The sequence below is a fragment of the Mesoplodon bidens genome (genome assembly GCF_964165515.1).
Source record: "Mesoplodon bidens genome assembly, chromosome: 1".
Taxonomy (NCBI): domain Eukaryota; kingdom Metazoa; phylum Chordata; class Mammalia; order Artiodactyla; family Ziphiidae; genus Mesoplodon; species Mesoplodon bidens.
The window spans coordinates 202,850,917-202,870,167 of record NC_138176.1 but is presented as its reverse complement, the minus strand read 5'-3'; the positions used below and the strand labels follow the sequence as shown (position 1 = coordinate 202,870,167).

The following is a 19,251-nucleotide window of genomic DNA, read 5'->3' as shown; positions in this document are numbered from 1 at the left end:
TATGGGGAGGGGGAAGGGTAAGCTGGGACGAAGTGAGAGAGTCGCATGGACATATATACACTACCAAATGTAAAATAGATAGCTAGTGGGAAGCAGCCACATAGCACAGGGAGATCAGCTCGGTGCTTTGTGACCACCTAGAGGGGTGGGATAGGGAGGTTGGGAGGGAGACACAAGAGGGAGGGGATATGGGGATATATGTATATGTATAGCTGATTCACTTTGTATAAAGCAGAAACTAACACACCATTGTAAAGCAATTATACTCCAATAAAGATGTTAAAAAAAAGAATATTTATTAGTCTACTTCCTTACCTGAACACATAAAATGACATGCATAAATATCAGTTGTGATCTATGTGCTTGTTTTAGTATATTTCCTAATTCTATTTCAGTAAACTAATTTTGGATTTTAGTTTTCTACTCTTCAATTTTCTTCTCTCTTCTTTCTTTAGCTGCTCCCAATAACTTCACTGTTTATTATCTGTTAATATCTTTAGGGCTAGACAGACCCCTATAAGACACTTCGTAAAAGATAGTATTTCTTCTTTCTTTGCATAATTTAAAGGAATAAATAGCTTTGTCCAACTTCCTATTTGCTACAACTTAGGTTGAACCATTTGCAATTGCTTTTTTTAGGTTAAAAAAAGAACAGTTGAAATGAAGCAACCAGCACTGCCCTACCTTACAGCTGAACAATGTGGGCTTGGGGGCGCCGACCCCTGCACTGTCGAAAATCAGCCTATGGTCAGCCATGCATATTCTTGGTTCCTCTGTATCTTGGGTTTTGTATCTGCAGATTTAACCAACTAGGAATAATGTAATACTATAGCAGATATTTATTGAAAAAAATCTGCATATGCAGTTCAAACCCATGTTTGTTCAAGGGTCAACTATACATCTTTCTTATCTCTCCACCTCATCTTCTTTTTTGTAATTTCTCTATGAAATTCTGGCTTCCTCATCTATTCCTTCTACACCTCAATACATTCTGCTTCTAATCAGTGGTTCATCTGACTCAGAATTCCCTCCTCGCCACCAATTGTATTAGTCAGGGTTCACCAGAGAAACAGAACCAATAGGATATGCAAAGCTATATAAGAGATATAGATATAGATATAGGAATAGGCACATGATTACAGAGGCTGAGAAGTTCTATGAAAGTTAACAATACTTAAATACTGATATAAAGTCAATACATTTTCTTCTGTTACATGATAAGGGAATAAGAAAGGAAAGAAGACAAAGATACTTGAGATATATATACACACATATATATTCACACACAAATGTATTCATAGCAAAATAAGGAGGAAATGCTCATGACCGTATCAGTCCTTATTTCTGTAACTGGTCATGTGGTCATAGTTGATATTTGTAACTATCTTCATCTACTACCCATTCTATGTCTTTTGCCTCCAGCAAGCACCTCAGCTGGTCATGGTTCTTACCTGGTGAAGTCACACAAATCTTCATTCCTGAAGGGTCTGGGCCATTTGTAGTCCTGCCTGGATTGGGTGGTTGTAGTTTTCCATTTACCTTAATCACAAGGCACGATAATACTGAGACACCCTAACAGATCTCCTGTATTCCAGACATATGTTTCCTTACCTCCATTGTGGAATAATATTCAATCTTCCCTCAGTAACCATGATCCGTCACCCCAGCCAACACTGTAACTCTATTCTTTACCTGTTGTTTCAGAGGCATGAGGAACTCCAAGTGGCCAGGTGCCAGTATTAACCTCCAGTTCAATGGAGTCATTGTTGAGTCTCCTGGTGGAAGCATTGCCCTCTCTGGAACTAAGATCTCTAGGTCAGCAAAGCATAAAGTCACAGAAACAAAAAGCAAAAATTTTGCTAGTGTGTCACTAGAGTTAACAGTGAGTGGTGCCACTACAATTTCTACCCCTTGATCACTAGACTCATGAATGCTGGCTATCATATAAATATGATGTTGCACCATATATCGGACACTGATTTAGAGCATATGCAGCTTTCTGTAGAACCTTACCCCAGCCCTGAAAAGTATTACCACCTAGCTGGCTTTGTAACTGAGTCTTCAAAAGGTCATTCCACCATTCTATCAAGCCAGCTACTTCAGGATGGTGAGGAACATAGTAAGACAAGTGAATTCCATGAGCATGGGACCACTGTAGCACTTCTTGTGCTTTGATTTGAGTTCCTTGATCAGAAGCAATGCTGTGTGGAAAATCATGACAGTGGACAAGGTATTCCGTAAATCCATGGATGGTGGTTTTGGCATAACCATTGCATGCAGAGAAGGCAAATCAATATCTAGAGTAAGTGTCTATTCCAGTAAGAACAAAATACTGCCCCTTCCATGATGGAAGCAGTCCAATTGATCAGCCTGCACCAGGTAGCTGGCTGTCCACCCTGGGGAATGATGCCATATGAGGGCTCAGTGTTAGAATCGGCTGCTGGCAGATTGGGCACTCAATAGTGGCCACGGCCAGGCTGGTCTTGGTGAGGGGGAGTCCATGTGGCTGAGCCCATGCATAACGTCCATCCCTGCCACCATGGCCACTTCGCTCATGAGCACACTGGGCAATGACAGGGGTCTGGGGAAAGAGGTTGACTGGTGTCCACAAAACATGACATCCTATCCTACTGATGGTTATGATCCCCCTCTGCTGACGTCACCCTTTGGTGTGCATTTACATAGGACACAAATATCTTCATGGATTTGCCCATTCAGAGAGATCTATCAACATACTTCCTCCTCAGATCTCTGCATCACCGATTTTCCAGTCATGTTCCTTCCAAGCCCCTGATCATCCAGTCAGACCACGGCCACAGCCCATGAATCAGGATATAGTTGCACACCTACCCTTTTCTCCTTCTAAGCAGAGTGAACAAACAGGTGCACTGCCCAAAGTCCTGCCCACTGGGAGGGTTTGTTTTCACCACTATTTTTAAGGGATATCCCAGGAAGAAGCTGTAGTGCTGCAGCTGCCCACTTTGAGGTGGTGCTTGCGTATTCTGTAGAACCATCTGTAAACCAGGCCTGAGTCTCATTTTCCTCTGTCAGCTGGTCATAGGGAATGCCCCATGAGGTCATAGGTACGGGCTGGGAGAGGGAAGGCAGGGTAGCGGGAGTAGGGACCACGGACATTTGGGTCACTTCTTCATATAATTTACTTGTGCCTTCAGGGCTCAGGCCTGGTCCTGTATACACCACTTCCATTTGATGATGGAGTGTGGCTGGCTGTGCATGCCTAACTGTAGAGCTTCATGGGCCAGTTAACACCCAGGTGATCATGGGATGCTCAGGTCACATGGTAAATTGTTCAATCTCTACAAAGGCCCAGGAGCAGGCCCAGAGCTCTCTCTCAAAAGGAAGGTAATTATCTTCAGATGATGGCAGGACCTTGCTCCATAACCCTAAAGGCCTATGCTGCAATTCACCTGTAGGGACCTGCCAAAGGCTCCAAACAGCATCCTTTCTGCCACTGCCACTTCAAACACCATTGGCTCTGGTGAACCGTATGGCCCATTTGACAGACCAGCTTACACAGCACAAATGTTCAGGGTACAGAGAGTAAGCAGCGAAAAAGAAACAAATCCCAGGAGTGATGCAAAGTCCAACAGGTGGTGATCTAGAATGGGCAATATTTAAAGAACAGGCAGGCATCTAGAAGTTCTGCCAGAATTTTGGAAAAGGACTAGCAAGATAATCAGACTTTTGGTTTTAGCAGAAACATATCTCCTGAGAAAGCAAAAATTAGCTTGGACTGAGAAAGTAAAAATCTACCCACCGTTTGTGAGACTGGAAAAACAGACAGAAATAAAGCCAGCTGCAAATGTTAACAGAAAATAACCTCTCTCTCAAGGACACTGAATCTATAAAGTGTCATGACAACCCCCTACGTTGAATGACTCCTGCTTTATTAATCACTGAGAAATTTTATTCTCTAAAACCATAGCTTAGCAGAGACTTTGCTTTTTAAAATTATATCCATAAAAATAAAACACCCAACTCTTGCCTGGAGCGTCGGAGGCACTTTGACAGAAAGACTCCGTCTCAATTTACAACCCCGGGGCAGAGATTCAGATACAATAGTCCACATCCATCTTAACTTTACTTTGCACTTCCCAAGGACACGGGAGCCTGGGTCTACTTCACAGTCCAAACCTGATGTTGACCCCTTCAGTCACAGCCCAGCTTTGCTTTGAGCCTCTCAAACATTGCTTCATTTAAATATCACCTCAGTTCCATCCTTTCCCCAAATCCTACAATAGTTCTATCTTTTCCTTTGCTAAGACTCCAAAGTTGCTCTGGTGGTCAGTCTCCTTCCTTGCCTTGGGTCCAGAAGCCTGATTGTGTCAGACAATTTGCTCCTGGTTGCCTTAGGCTGATTGGGCTGGGACAGTTCTAATCAGCATACATGCTAGAATGAGATGAGGAAGCTATGCAGAAGCCCAGTTAGAAAGATCACAGGGGATTGTTGCTTGAGGACAAGGTAAGGATCCACTTAAGGGAATCAAGATATTAGGACAAGACAAAAGGTACATGTGCTTTCGTGCCAAGCCTAAATGTTGGTCTGTTACAGCCTGAGTACCTCCTGCCTTCAGTTCAGATTTTGTTAGAACAACAAGGAAGATTCAGTGGTTTCAACGGAAGAAAGTACTAGGGAGGTAGGAGCTGGGAACCAGTTGGTTGTGACAGATCTCGGGAGCAGGCCAAAGAGCCAGTGAGGTAAGCTCGAGCACAGCAGCCCTTGACTAGGGGCTTGGACTGGAGCCTCACCCTGGACGATGTCTGGGAATTAAATTTTGCAAGTGTTTTCCTCCCACAGACACATCTTCATCTCTTTGAAAAGAAAATTCTAGGGAGGAAAAGAAAGAAGGAGTAAAGGAGGGAGGGGTATAGCTAGTAGCAAAGCCCAAAATAATGGACGCGGGAGTAAGGGAAGCAACTTATGATACAGCTGTCTGTAAATGCAGCTTTTCATGCTACAGCTGGGGCCATGCAAACTAATGGAAAACACACTGCGTCTAATGTATTGGTAACCTTTAGACCTTATACTATTTTCTGAGCTACATGTGTGCCCCATAGGAATTGACTCTTTATTTCCTTTTTTTTTTTTATTTCTTACTTCTTTCTTCTTTTTTCTTTTTTAGCATATGAACCCAAGGTCCCTGTTCAGAGGGGAGAGGTTGGGAACATTCAGCTGTTGGCTTGTTTCACTCTGTAGAGGATTTGCTTGCAAGCAGCAGTGAATGGATCACTGTGAGAACACAACGATTATTTTCATCTGTGAACTGAGCTATTCTATTCTGTTCTTGTTCCTTTTAGGGAGAGGAAAATTGTTCCTAGTTATTTTGGTCTCAAGTTTTTCAGAACTTCTATTACAAACCATAAAGCAAGTTTGACTTCTGGGAAATTCTATTCCAATTAATAATTTAAAATGTATTTATATGATGAGGTATGGATTCTCTAGAGGTTATCTTTTTATAATCTATTTTAGAAAATAGATGTTGGATTTCCCTGGTGGCGCAGTGGTTAAGAATCTGCCTGCCAGTGCAGGGGACACGGGTTTGACCCCTGGTCTGGGAAGATCCCACATGCCACGGAGCAACTAAGCCGGTGCACCACAACTACTGAGCCTGTGTGCCTAGTGCCTGGAGCCCGTGCTCCGCAACAAGAGAAGCCACCGCAATGAGAAACCTGCACACCACAACGAAGAGTAGCCCCCGCTTGCCGCAGCGTGCAGCAACGAAGACCCAACGCAGCCAAAATAAATAAATAAAAATAAACAAATAAATAAATTTTTTAAAAGTGGGAAAGAAACAGAGGTTTGTAAGGAGAAAAGTGAATGTGAAAAGTAAATGTAATGTATAGCTGATTCATTTTGTTATAAAGCAGAAACTAACACACCATTGTAAAGCAATTATACTCCAATAAAGATGTTTAAAAAAATGACAAAAGTAAGTGTAAAATGATTACTAGCAGTAACAATGTTTTATAACCCTTCTCTAAACCAATGGCTTCCACATCTTTTTCTTACTGCAACCAAGAGTATATGCATACTTAGACATATTTGTGTATGTATGTATATAGAGAGAAATAACACTGTTTCATAAGACACTACACATTATACACTAAAGATTTTTCTTTTTTATTCTTTCATTTTACAAAATGCTGGTCATGTGTCACTAAACTGATATCATGACCTACTAAATGAGTGGCAACCTACAGTTTAAAAAAATACTACTCTCATGGGCAATATTAGCAGTTTCTTCATTAATCTTTAGTCCAGAAAATAACCTAAAAGCAATTTTATTTTCTAATATCAGACTTCTTGTGTTCAAAGGGTCTACCCTTGAGACGTTCTTTAGGAGTGTCTCCTTCATTTTCACCTTGAAGTTACGGACGGAGGTCAACGAAGATCTTACAGTGGAAGGTCAGGATCATAGTCTTCCTTCATGGCTTCTGACATCGGCCCTAGATTCTGAACATCTCCTCTCCCCTGCCCCAGAAATACTTTTTAAGGTGAAGTCTTTATAAGAATTGGCAGGAAATTTATCCCGCTTGACTCAGGTGACACCTGCAGAGACTCTCATTGGACTAGAAATGGAAAGTGATAAAAAAATAGGGACAGGTTAAATACCTAAGGCATTTCATAAAATAAAATACGACACAGCTTTGAAAAAAGAATGTCAATCTGTGTGTAACGAACCAATATTCAAGGTATAGTTTTAGGTTAAAAAGAATAAGTTAAGCACACTGTGTGTAGTAGACTTCCATGTGTTTTTAAAAGGGGGACATATGTGCTTATATGGTCATAGAATATTTCTGGAAATTTCCACAAGATATTAGTAATGGGAATTGCCTCTAAGGGAGAGAAATAGAGGACTGGGAGCCTGGGATGATAGAGATTTAATATTTTTGCCTACCTTTTCATAGTGTTTGAAATTTTTATTTTGTGTATATATACATACTACTTTTTCAATTAAAAAAACCTTTGCCATATAGAATTTTACCTTTGAATTAGAACAAATCTAAAATAATTACCTAAGTGGAAGAGAGATATTACAAATCATCACTTACTAAATCTTGAATAATACCCTAAAGGCTTATGCTTATGGTCATTATATCTCCCAGAGTCCCAGATAAGCCAAATTTACACCTCCAGTCCCTGGGTAATTATTCATAGCAGCCCTTTCATTCTCAAGGGTATCCTAGTTTGGGGATAAATGATATATCCACCTTATTAAATATCACACTCTAGTTTCATACACCTTTAAGATCCTCATGTTCTAGGGTTAGGGCTTCATCTCAAAACTAAGAAGTACCCTCATTCATGCAAAATCTGAAGAACCCATGTTCAGATTTTAGCAACATGTATGACTCTCAGATAAAAAAGAGTAGTTTCCAAAGCAACTGTGGGCTTTAGTAAAGAGAGTAAAATAAGAAGGAAGTCTCAGAGTCTGATTTGGAATTTTTGGTTTGTAGGGGTTTAAAGGCAAATGTGAACCAAGTTTGGCTTGGTGAGACTGAGGTAGAAGACAAATAACTGATTCCACTTGGCAGACTTCTGAAGAGAGGTCAAAAAGTGCATCCCCTCCAAGAGCACTTCATTCATGAGTTTGTTTATTTATTGATAGTTGGAGCATGTTCTAAGCACTGCCTCAGTTTTGTCAATAGTTCTGGGGACTTTATGCTCCATTTCCAGCACTTTGCAGGAATGTGATACTATACATGAGGTTTTGTTTAAACCAGCCTCTGAATTCTTTCCTGCTTAGCGCTCTTCAGAATTTCCATAATTTGTAATTACTCTATTCACTAATTACAAAGATTATTCCCATGGTCCAGGTAGGTTAAATGGTTGCTGCGATTTTTTTTTTCATGTTGCAAGTGTATTTCTTCCTTAGAACAAGCAGATGAATTGTAGCCAAGCTGGAGATCATGGTAACAGCATCTTTTACTCAGCAGTTATCAGACCATCTATCCAGAATATATAATTACTGAAAGATTAAGGCATTAAGATGTGTTTACTTGCTACATTCTCTAAAGCACTTGGCATTTAAATTGAAGTTATTTAGTATGTGATTACTTGAGGCTTCTGTGTAAAATACTAAAGAATATTTTAATCATTCTTCTATGTTTACATTTACACTTCTAACAAAATCTTTTCAGAATATATTTAACACGTGGGTACACAGATTCTCTCTCTGAGGGTGTTCAGACCTGGTTCTGAATCTGATAATTTGACTATTTTCTTGTTGTTTCTGTAGTTGTTTACATATGTCTTCTCTTTTATTTCTCCCCTTTCTTTACTTTCTTGGAAGTCTTTATTTCCTATCAATTACTCACCAGATTGTTCACAAAGGAATCTTGTGGAGTTTTCTTTAGTTCTAATTGTCGCTGGTTGAGTGATTACTGTCACTGCCTTCACTGTCACTATCACTGTCACTACCACCTCCATTGCTGTCGCCGTTACCAGCCTTGCTCTTGCTGTCACTCTCATCACCACTGTCAGATGCACTGTCACTGCTGTCACTATCACTGCTGTCGCTGTCACTCCTGTCACTGCTGTCACTGCTCTCACTGTCACTACTGTCACTATCACTGCTGTCACTGTCACTACTGTCACTGCTATCACTGCTATCTGATTTGCTGTCACTGCTGTCACTGCTGTCACTACTGTTACTGCTGTCACTGTCTGATTTACTGTCACTATCACTGCTGTCATTACTGTCACTGTCTGATTTACTGTCACTGTCACTACTGTCACTGCTGTCTGATTTGCTGTCACCAGTGTCACTGCTGTCACTACTTTCACTACTGCCACTGCTGTCTGATTTGCTGTCGCTACTGTTGCTCCTGTCACTATCACTACTGTCACTGCTGTCACTGCTGTCAGACTTGCTGCCACTACTACTGTCACTACCGTCACTGCTACCACTACTGTCACTGCTGTCACTGCTTTCACTACTGTTGCTGCTATTGCTGCTGTCACTGCTGTCTGATTTGCTGTCACTACTGTCACTACTGTCACTGCTGTCACTGCTGTCACTGCTATCACTGCTGTCACTACTGTCACTGCTGTCACTATCTGATTTATCTTTGGTGCTGCCTGATTTTCCATTCTTATCACTACCATTGTTACCATTACTATCACTACCACTGTCATTAGCATCTGATGTGTTATCACTATCATCTTCTTCTCCTCCTTTTGAGTCACTGCCATTGCCTTTATCACTTGATTCATCAGAGTTATAAGAATCATCTCCTCGGCTACTGTGGTTGTTGTCACCTTCAGAATTGGTATCATCACTGCCATTAGACTCATCACTGCTGTTGGGATCATCTCCTTGCACGGATTCATCACCAAACTCATAACTGTCATAGCCATCACTGTCACTACGTGTTTTGCTGGGTCCAAACTTATTTTGAGGTTCTAAATTCTGGCCAGGTCCTTGCATGACGTCAACCTCTTCTTGTGTCTTGACATTTCCTTCACCCACAATCATTCCATGTTGGCCTTTACTCTCTTTATCTTCATTCATTTTCCCAGCTTCTTTGGTAATATTGTTTCTGTTACCACTGCTGGGACTTTCCATTTCTATTCCCTATGGAAAGATGGAGAAAAGGATGATTAATTAGTGAATGTTATTCCGCAAAATTGCATTGGCTTGAGGAAGACTGACTGGGGAAAGTGGCCATAGAACAGGAGTTCAGCTTCCAGTACGTCAGAAACATCTGTCTGTGAAAACGTGCTTTATTCAGTACTTGAAAGTACTCTGGTGTTTAGATTATAGACCATCCCATTTGTGTTTTTACCCAGTAAGAGCTTTCGTAAACAGTTACATGCTGCATTAATTATTTAGCATAAGACTTTTGAAGAATTATAGCCAAATTTTCAGAGATTTCTGCTTTTTTAAATTGTTCTATAGCAAAGTCTAGTACGGACTCTAGCTTTCCCATCAAATATTCAAGTAATTTAGATGCAAAAATACATGACTATTTGTCATGATTTATTTTCATGCTACCATCATGGAAGGAGGGGGAGAATTTAAACTGCCATTGAAAGAAACCAGCTTCACAAACTAACCTTAACTTGGTTCTTCCCAATAGCAGGTGGCTCTAATTTTTCAGTGATTCCATTTTCCACAGCTTTGCTTTCTCTGTGATTGGGTTTTTGAGTGTCCTCTATTTTTTGGCTACCATTGTCTCCTGAAATACCGTCAAAATCTTCCTCACTCTTGGAGGTGTTGTCTCCATCAATGGCATGGGTGTCTTCTTTGTCTGCAGGGTCATCATCTTCACTATTAATTGAATTTTGACCTAAGCTATTGTCATCGCCATCTTCTGTTTCATGAGGTTGACCCTCTTGCCTCTTGCTGTTATCAGGGCCTTTTTCTCCATTCCCCGTTTCTTCACCTTCATCATCACCAGAGCCCTTGTTTTCATTTTCATCTGCTCCATTCCCACTAGGACTTCCATCAGAATTATCGAAGGCAACATCTTCTCTATTGCTATCTCCACTTTCCCCTGGTGTTACCCCTGTCTCCTCATTCCCGTTGCTCTCGCCTTCTCTCTGAGGTGTTTTTTCACTTGTATCACTTCCATTTCTACAGAAATTCCCACTTATTTCATCCTCATGACCTGTACCATTATTGCTTCCAGCTACTTGATGTCCATCTTCTTGGACAACAGTGGCATCTTCACTCTGACTTGCATTTCCAACACCCCCATTTTTGGAATTGTTCTCAGTAATCCCATTAATATTGCTCCCATTTGCTGTTCCAGCACTGTCGATGATGCTTACTTGTCCCCTGATGCCATTTGCTGTGGTGCTGTCTTCTTGATGGATCCCATTATGACCATATGTTTCTGGTTTTCCTGTGCCCCCATTCAGATCCTCAGTATTCCCCTCTTCATTTGCTAATGTGGAACGTGTAGAAGAACTTTTCTCTCCCACTTCTGCCCCCTCAGAACCATTTCTCTCTCCTTCGTAACCATCTTTGTTGTACTGTTGCCTTCCTCTTTCATTTTCATGCAGCAGGACACCACTTTCTTTGGTGGTATCGTTGGCATTTAACTCATCCTGGAAAAGAGAAACAATGCAAAATAAATTGTGGATACCATCTTAAACTAAAGCAAACTGAAAAGATGAGCATCAATTTTTTGGAAGTTAATGGAATCCAAAAACAACTTAGAAACACATTTTACATCCTATACCTGTATTGACACTTTCAATTTTGCTAGAAGATTTAAATTCACATATTTGTCAACAGCATGTCTCTCCAATGGCTTGATTTGAGGAACCTACCAAAGTGAAAATACTGGAAATTGAAAACATTCTTATTTTGTGCATGTGTGCCCACACATGCACACACACACACACACACACACATTTTTCCCCAAGTGAAGAAAAAAAGATATAACACAAAGGTCAAAGTATGATCTAACTGGGTAGAAAAGAGAAGTGGCTTGTTATAGGGCTTATGTAGAACTTAAACTAGGCAGTATTCCCAATTTTATTGAAGTATTAACCAGATCACTTAACTGTAGAATGGGAATAGTCTTTTATAAAAATGAAGAGAGAGACCTTTGATATTTCTGTATGATGCTTCTTACAATAGCACCAGACCCACATTACGTATAATCCTGGCTAGAACCCCTAAGAAAATAGTAGGTCTGACCAGAGCCAGGGAGGAAGCAAAGGCAAGTACTTTGCTACTTCTGTGCCCTTCAGGAGCACAATGAAAAGAGTTGAGAGAATTCTCAACTTCAGAAATACCAAAGTATTTGGTATTATGAAAACATATCAAAATGTTAACCATAGCAGCTGGCTAATAAAATTACAAATGGTTTAATTTTCCTAATTTTTCTTTGTTGGTATTTATCTGTATATTCCAAATTTAAATTTCTGAGTGAAATATCAGTTTTCCCTTTGTTGAAAAAAAAACGTGATTTTTTTTCCTATTTTTCTTTCTTGAAATCTTCCTAAACAATACAGGCTTTGTTGATATTAGAATGAAACTCATAGGGCATTAGCAAAGATGGACAGTCTCCATGACTTCTAAGCATTAAATGTAAATGAATCTGAATGAATTTTAAAAGAAATAATCCTTCCAACAAGACAGGAGTTTCAATTAGAAGAACGGGAGCATGAATTGGAGTGCCTATTTGGTTTTGTTGAGACCTCAAATATATCTTGTAAAGTCTTTCATGTAAATCTAAAAGTTTAGACTCAGCTGATCGACAAGGTCTCAAGAAAAAAAAAGTATATATATATATATATATATATATATATATATATATATATATATATATATGTTAGCTTAAAAGAGATAGCAAAGTAAGAAGGGTTTTTTGAGGAAGGCATACTTACTGGAATGGCCCATGCTACTGTCCAAATGCAAAAATATATAATTATCTTCATTTCCTTTAGAAATATTAATCAGTGGCTGTTTTGAAGAAAAAAGAACAGCACAAAATTACTTATAAAGCAAAATATGACAACCATATAATGTATTATTTTGGTCTGTAAGCATTTGCGTTTTTCCTAGGCAAGGAGTATGGATCCAACATCAGAAGAAGCTGTCAAGACTCAGTGCTCCAGAACACACCTGGAGTGGTCACAGTGACATACAGTGTTATCATCCAGCTCAGCACTGATGGAGCTACCTAGACTTTTTCTGCCTTTGCCAATGAAGGGGTACAGCCAGGCAATTACAAAAACCATAACTATAACTTTCTCCTTCTGCTGTTCCTGATGGCAATAATGTGTCTTCTGAATAGTTTTAATCAAGGATTAACTAATTCTGCTAAGATTGTGCTTAAAAGATTGTGCTTATCATCCCCACCCCAAATTCACACACCTGGGCTGGCTAGACTGTACAGAAAAGAAATTACTAGCATGAAGATGAAAGAACATGGAGTTTGGATTCAGAGACCTGCGTTCCAATTCTATCTTTGCTACCTGATGTGTGAGCTTGAAGAATTTAAGTAGCTTTCTTAAGCATTTGATTCCTCGGTCTGGGATAATAATAATACCTGTACTTCAGGATTATCCCAATTATCTTAGCAGAAGAATTTTCTCGGAGAAACATTCTCTGACTCCATGTCAAAGGGCGTTTAGTGTCTCTCTCCTCTTTACACCCAGGAGCTTCTGCACACCTTGCTAGTAGCACTGCACAGTTTTCACTGTTTTAAAGTAGCCTGGTGGCTACTTATATGTTCCCCCACTCTACTGAGAACTCCTGAGTTCCAGGAGAGTGTCTTGGTGAATGCTGTATTCCAAACCATAGCACAGAAAAAGCTATTTTGTGAATGTTGCTGATGAATATATACTTATTACTATAAGCAACATGTAGCACTGTTCCGGGTATTTAACAGTCTCAATAAATGGTAGCAATTATTATGTGGGACTTCTAAAAACATGATCCTTCATTCCTGTTAGAATCCACATTCAGAAACGACCTAATGTGCATTTTTGATACATTGGGATAGACATTGAGTTCATGAGAATCAAAATTTTAAACCGCTGTTTACTGCAAATTGGATTTCTTGATATAAGGATGCTATTACTATAGATAGGAAGGAGGAATTTTACTTCTATTTCATGTACTCTCACTGGATTTATAGATTATAATATTGTATGTCATAAGGTAGCCTTGATTGAATTTAATGTTGATAGTGGAAGCATAATAAAACCACAGTGAATATCGACTGTCCTAGAAGTACTGGCATTTTCACAGGAGAGAGGACCCAGTTCCAGAGCTATTGAGAGGGGAAAAAAAATGTGCTTACCCTTATAGCTGTTCAACAGAAAGCCAAGAATAGCTAGACCTCTTTCAAAAATGCTATAGATTAAAAACGAGGCTGATGTGGCCTCAGGACACTATAATGCAGAGCTCTGGGGCATAGATGTTGAGCGGCAGCTGTTTGGTAAGCAGAGGTTATACTGTACTTTGCAGTCCCAAACCTAATTATTACGTAGACTCTGCAGAAGAGCAGTCTACACTGTGATTTGGAGGAAACATGGTATCCTGGAAAGGAACTTATAGTGAGGACAGAGTTATGTGCATCCCATGTCTAGACTGTAATCCAGCAATCTGACCACTTTAGCTCCCTTTCAAAGCTACTCCAGAACAATTGCACAATGCACGACGCTACTTGCCACTGTGTCCACAGATAGGTAAATGGCTTGAAAGACTACTATAGAAATGGCCTCAGTTTTGTCAGTCTGAAAGCAGAGGCTTCAGAATTGTGTGAACCCCCTTCAGATTATTTTATGTATTATCACAAACAAAATGAGATTTTACTTAATTTGAACAAGTTAATAAAACCTTGAAAAGCAAAGCTTAAATAAAGCCCTGTTTCAAAGCCCAAGGTAGCTATTTATATCTGGTTATCTAATTTGTTATCAAAACTAATAAAAGCAACCAGATACTTACAAGGTTTCTACCTCAATTTACCAATTTTTTAGTAACATGCCTTTTATTTGCCAAACCTATTATTATATCATGAAACAGAAAAAGTGTGTGACAGAAGTCAGACTCTCCAGATATCCTAAGTAGAAGTATTTTAATCTAGTTTTAAAACCCTAATGTCAATTGGTAAAATAATAATAATAACTATTATTATTATTATTATTATTATTATTTTAGGCCAAAGGTTGATTTTTCAGGGACCAAAAAATTAAATGTAAACTGAGATTCATTCATTCATTCAACAAACATTTGAAGGCCTAATGTGGGTCAGATACTGAACCCTGGGAACAGATATGAGTCCTATCCTCATAGAGTTTATTACTGACTAGATTAGCCAAACTTTGAAATAAATGTAACATAATGTGTTAAATCCAATTCCTAAATCCATGTTTATTTCTTAATACAGTCAGTGTTTAAATGTTACTATTTGAAAGAGATGGTTTTTCTGCATAAAAAGTAACAGTAATGGAGCTTTAGTGAATTATGCATAAAATATTCTAATCACTCATTCCATTGTTAATATTTTAGATATAAAATATGTGCTTCATCTTACATATACTTTTCGTGACTATTAGCAACTGATATTTTAACATAATGGCTGTGGAAAAAAAATCTTATTCTTCAGTGATGCAATATTTTGCTAGGTGGAATTAGCACCACTTACCACATAATTTTCCATTATCTTTTAAAACATAATTTTAACTTGACAAGTCAAAAGGGAAGGAAAATGTCTAATTTTCCTTATTCATTTTTTTAAATCAAGTTGGCTTCTCTGAAATTCAAATTTCTTTCCAAAGAAATCAGTTGGGTCCATCTTACCTTAAAAGCCTTCAAAGGGACTTTGAAAATCCAGGATTTCTTATCTTTCTCTTTGAGGACTGAGAGTGGCACACTGTCCTGGGCTTTTGCATGACAATTTTGTACCTACCGAAATTTAAAGTCAGTTTGATAATTTTCTCAACCAATCACTGTTTAGGATCCTTGATATGGGGTTATAAAGTGTCACTGTGTCTATGAAGCACATAATAAGTTACCTCACTTCCTTCACTTGCTGATATGTACTTGCTCACTGAACCATTCGATTCCAAAGGGACTAGACTTACTTTCACTTAATTAAATAGCTCCTGGGAGGCTGTTTTGCATCTTAAATATAGACAATCAGTGTAACATATCTGAAAAGAGCCACTTAAACTCTGTCACCCTGACATTTCTTGTCTTACTAAGGCTGGCAATCTAAGAAAACTCTAGGTTTCTTTAGTAAATATACTGCCTATTTAAGACCCCTATCATTCCTGAGGTAGGTATTAAAGTTTCTGTGCTATAATTCAAGGAACTGTCCACATGCAACAGCCTTGACATTGCCTGAGGGGTCTTTAAATAGTCTATAAATAGTAACTCCCAAGAAATCTCTCTGACCTAAATAAACAGTGGTGTGAAGCTTAGAAATGTATCAATTTATAGTTAGTGGGAAGCAGCCACAGAGCACAGGGAGATCAGCTCGGTGCTTTGTGACCGCCTGGAGGGGTGGGATGGGGAGGGTGGGAGGGAGGGAGATGCATGAGGGAAGGGATGTGGGAACAGATGTATATGTATGACTGATTCACTTTGTTATAAAGCAGAAACTAATAAAAAATGTATCAATTTAGTATTCAAACTAAATTTTAAAAATAGATATTCAAAATACTAAAACTTACTGTAAGGTAGCTAGATGTGCAAAAGTGCGTACACACAGTAGATGTAGCTGCAAGTTATCTCTGTTATTTGTGCTAGCTGTGGAGGACGACCTAGAAAGCCAGGCCATAATTCTAGCAGTTCTGGCACCTGAACTCACCATTCACTTGAACCCCAGACATATGCTATAATGCGGGTAACCCCTAAACCAGTTCTCCAATCTAAGAGTTGAAAACCTTGACAGTCTAAGTCTCTCCATGTACTTGTTCAAAATATTCCAATTTTTAAAAATGGCATAATATTAAAGGATGTGAACCAAGTAACTTGCTACTACCAAACAGTGGTAACTCCAGGGTTTATATATAGAACTATTACAGGGACGGTAGTAAGGTTGAAAGGGAGTGGGAGGAATGGAGAGAGATTTGTCTTGAAGCTGTGTTTTCATAGCAAGCACTTTGTTCTTATCTAAACAGCATGTTCACGTGGGTGGCTTAAAGGACCTAATCAAATGTTAAGGAGTCTTAAGTCACTTCTGGGAGCAACACAACAGATACTAGTGGAGGTTAGGGAACTGAACCTGCCTTCCTTTTCCGTTAATTTGAATTAACATGAGAATTCCGATCTTTTGCTAACTTTCCCAGGTTTCAGCAAAGGATTGTAGCGTCATACCCTCAGCTTTTTCTAGATCATTCTCTCCTGATGGCAAATCTCTTAATTTTAACATCTTTTGCCATTTGGATAGGCAGAGACCTTTCAATACCATCAGGTCCTTGTTTCTTTCTCTTTAACAGTTTTTCTCTCAACGTTATTTCCTCTCCTCTTGCGTTTTGTTATAAGTAGCAAGAAGAAGCCAGGCAGAAGCTTCAACACTTTGTTCAAAAATCTCCTTAGGGCTTCCCTGGTGGCGCAGTGGTTGAAAATCCACCTGCCGATGCAGGGGACGCCGGTTCGTGCCCCGGTCCGGGAAGATCCCACATGCTGCGGAGCGGCTGGGCCCGTGAGCCATGGCCGCTGAGCCTGCGTGTCCGGACCCTGTGCTCCGCAACGGGAGAAGCCACAACAGTGAGAGGCCCGTGTACAGCAAAAAAAAAAAATCTCCTTAGCTGTATATCCAAATTCATTGCTTACAAATTCTGCTTTCCACATAACTGAAGGACAAAGTTCTGCCAAGCTTTCTGTCACGAGGATAACAAGAATCCTCTTCCTCCAAATTCCAGTAATGTCTTGCTCACTTCCTTCTGAGACCTCACCAGCAGTGTCTTTAACATCTATATTTCTACTAACAGTTTTCCAGCCTCTACCCATTGTCTGATCCCAATGCTACACCCACATTTTAAGAATTTCTTATGGCAGCACCCCACTTCCATGTGCCAAAATCTATATTAGTTTTCTCTTGCTGCCTAACAAGTCGCCAAGTATACTTTTGCTTTTAGAAGGCTCATTTAGCCTCACCTAAATAATCTCTTTATCTTAAAGTCAACTGATTAGTAAACTTAATTACATTGGCCAAATCCTTTTTGCCATATTAACAGGACTTCATCATGAGGCAGGAGATAGATGGGCCCCAGCCTGAACAGTATCCTCACTGTGGACAGAAGCTCCATAATAGCAGAAACTTCATAAAAGCAGGATGATGGAGGAGGCTGAGCCCTGCCCAGATAGAAGATAAGAGACCACATATTCCTCATTCTAGAAATCAGGAAACCTCCCCGACTCCACATGAGCAGAAAGCCTCCTTGGAGGTCAAAAGCGGAGTGATGCTAACATATGCCAACTGATGCTCATTACCCATAGGCATCTTTGGTAGAATCCATCTTGGCCAAGAGCTGTGTGCACGCACATGGGAAAATCCTGAGCTATACCAAATACAGACTTTGAACCAGGCAAATCAAAATGATTGGCCAAAGGAAACCCAGAAGAAATGTCCCATATAAGTGATTCAAACTGCCATGAGGGCATGACTCTCTCTTTGAGCTTGCCCATATATGTCTATCCCCACATACTGTACTTCTTTTTTCCCTAATAAATACTTTATGTGTTTCACTACTTTCCATCTTTGTGGGAATTCTTTTTCTGCAAAGCCATAGGGCCAGGGCCTTGTCACTGACCACTGTTCTAGTGGCTAGGATTCGGCACTCTCACCGCCACGACGTGACCTCAATCTGGCTGGGATCTGAAACCCTGCTTCAAGCCGCTGTAGGCCAAGGCCACCAGAGATCAATCATGGAAATGATACGTCATCATATTTACTCGTGCTCCCCACATTCAAAGGAGAGAGGATTGTACAAAAGTGAGGGTCATTGGGGATCATCTTAAAATTCTGCCTACCACACATGTTAAGCTACAGTGAAAGAAAATAGATCAATATCTTCATGCCTTGGGGCTGGGGGCCACAGTGCTGGGGTATGTAGAAAGAAGGAATTTTTAAAGGGGGCATGAGGAAATTTTGATGGATACTTTTGATTGTCTTAATTGTGGTGATTGTTTCATGGGTGTGTACATATGTCAAAACATCAAATTGTACCCTTTATATATGTACACTTTATCGTGTGTCAATTACACCTCAATGAAGCTGTTAGGGGAAAAAAAGTAATTAACCCATTTCAAATTCTGTAAATTGAGAAGTTAAAAGTGCGGTTTTAGGGCTACCCTGGTGGCGCAGTGGTTGAGAGTCCGCCTGCCGATGCGGGGGACACGGGTTTGTGCCCCCGTCCGGGAAGATCCCACGTGCCACGGAGCGGCTAGGCCCGTGAGCCATGGCCGCTGAGCCTGCGCGTCCGGAGCCTGTGCTCCGCAATGGGAGAGGCCACGACAGTGAGAGGCCCACATACTGCAAAAAAAAAAAAAAAAAAAAAAAAAAAAAGTGCGCTTTTAATAAGGTCTACCTAAAGGGAAACATAAACTTCAACTTATTGTGGAAACCAAACAATTAACTAAAATTTAAGATCTGGACTCAGAGATCTACATCAATTTAGTAACTAAAAAAGCTATCTATAAACCCTTAATTAGGATTGTTATTCTGTTCTTAAAGAAAGAGTTTGGAATGGAACTCTTAATCTAGAGACTACTCTATTACCATGACTTTGAACTATCTGTCTTCCTGTTTCCT

General features: G+C 39.8%; 1 protein-coding gene across 1 annotated transcript; it reads right to left on the bottom strand.

Annotated features, from left to right (window-relative positions):
- Positions 1–8,381: 8,381 nt before the first annotated feature.
- DSPP (dentin sialophosphoprotein) lies at positions 8,382–12,418 on the bottom strand (the record flags this gene model as incomplete). Its single annotated transcript, XM_081215319.1, has 4 exons — positions 8,382–9,599; positions 10,082–11,077; positions 11,212–11,298; positions 12,368–12,418. The coding sequence occupies 4 exons, from the start codon at positions 12,416–12,418 to the stop codon at positions 8,382–8,384; spliced, it is 2,352 nt and encodes a 783-aa protein (XP_081071445.1).
- Positions 12,419–19,251: the final 6,833 nt, after the last annotated feature.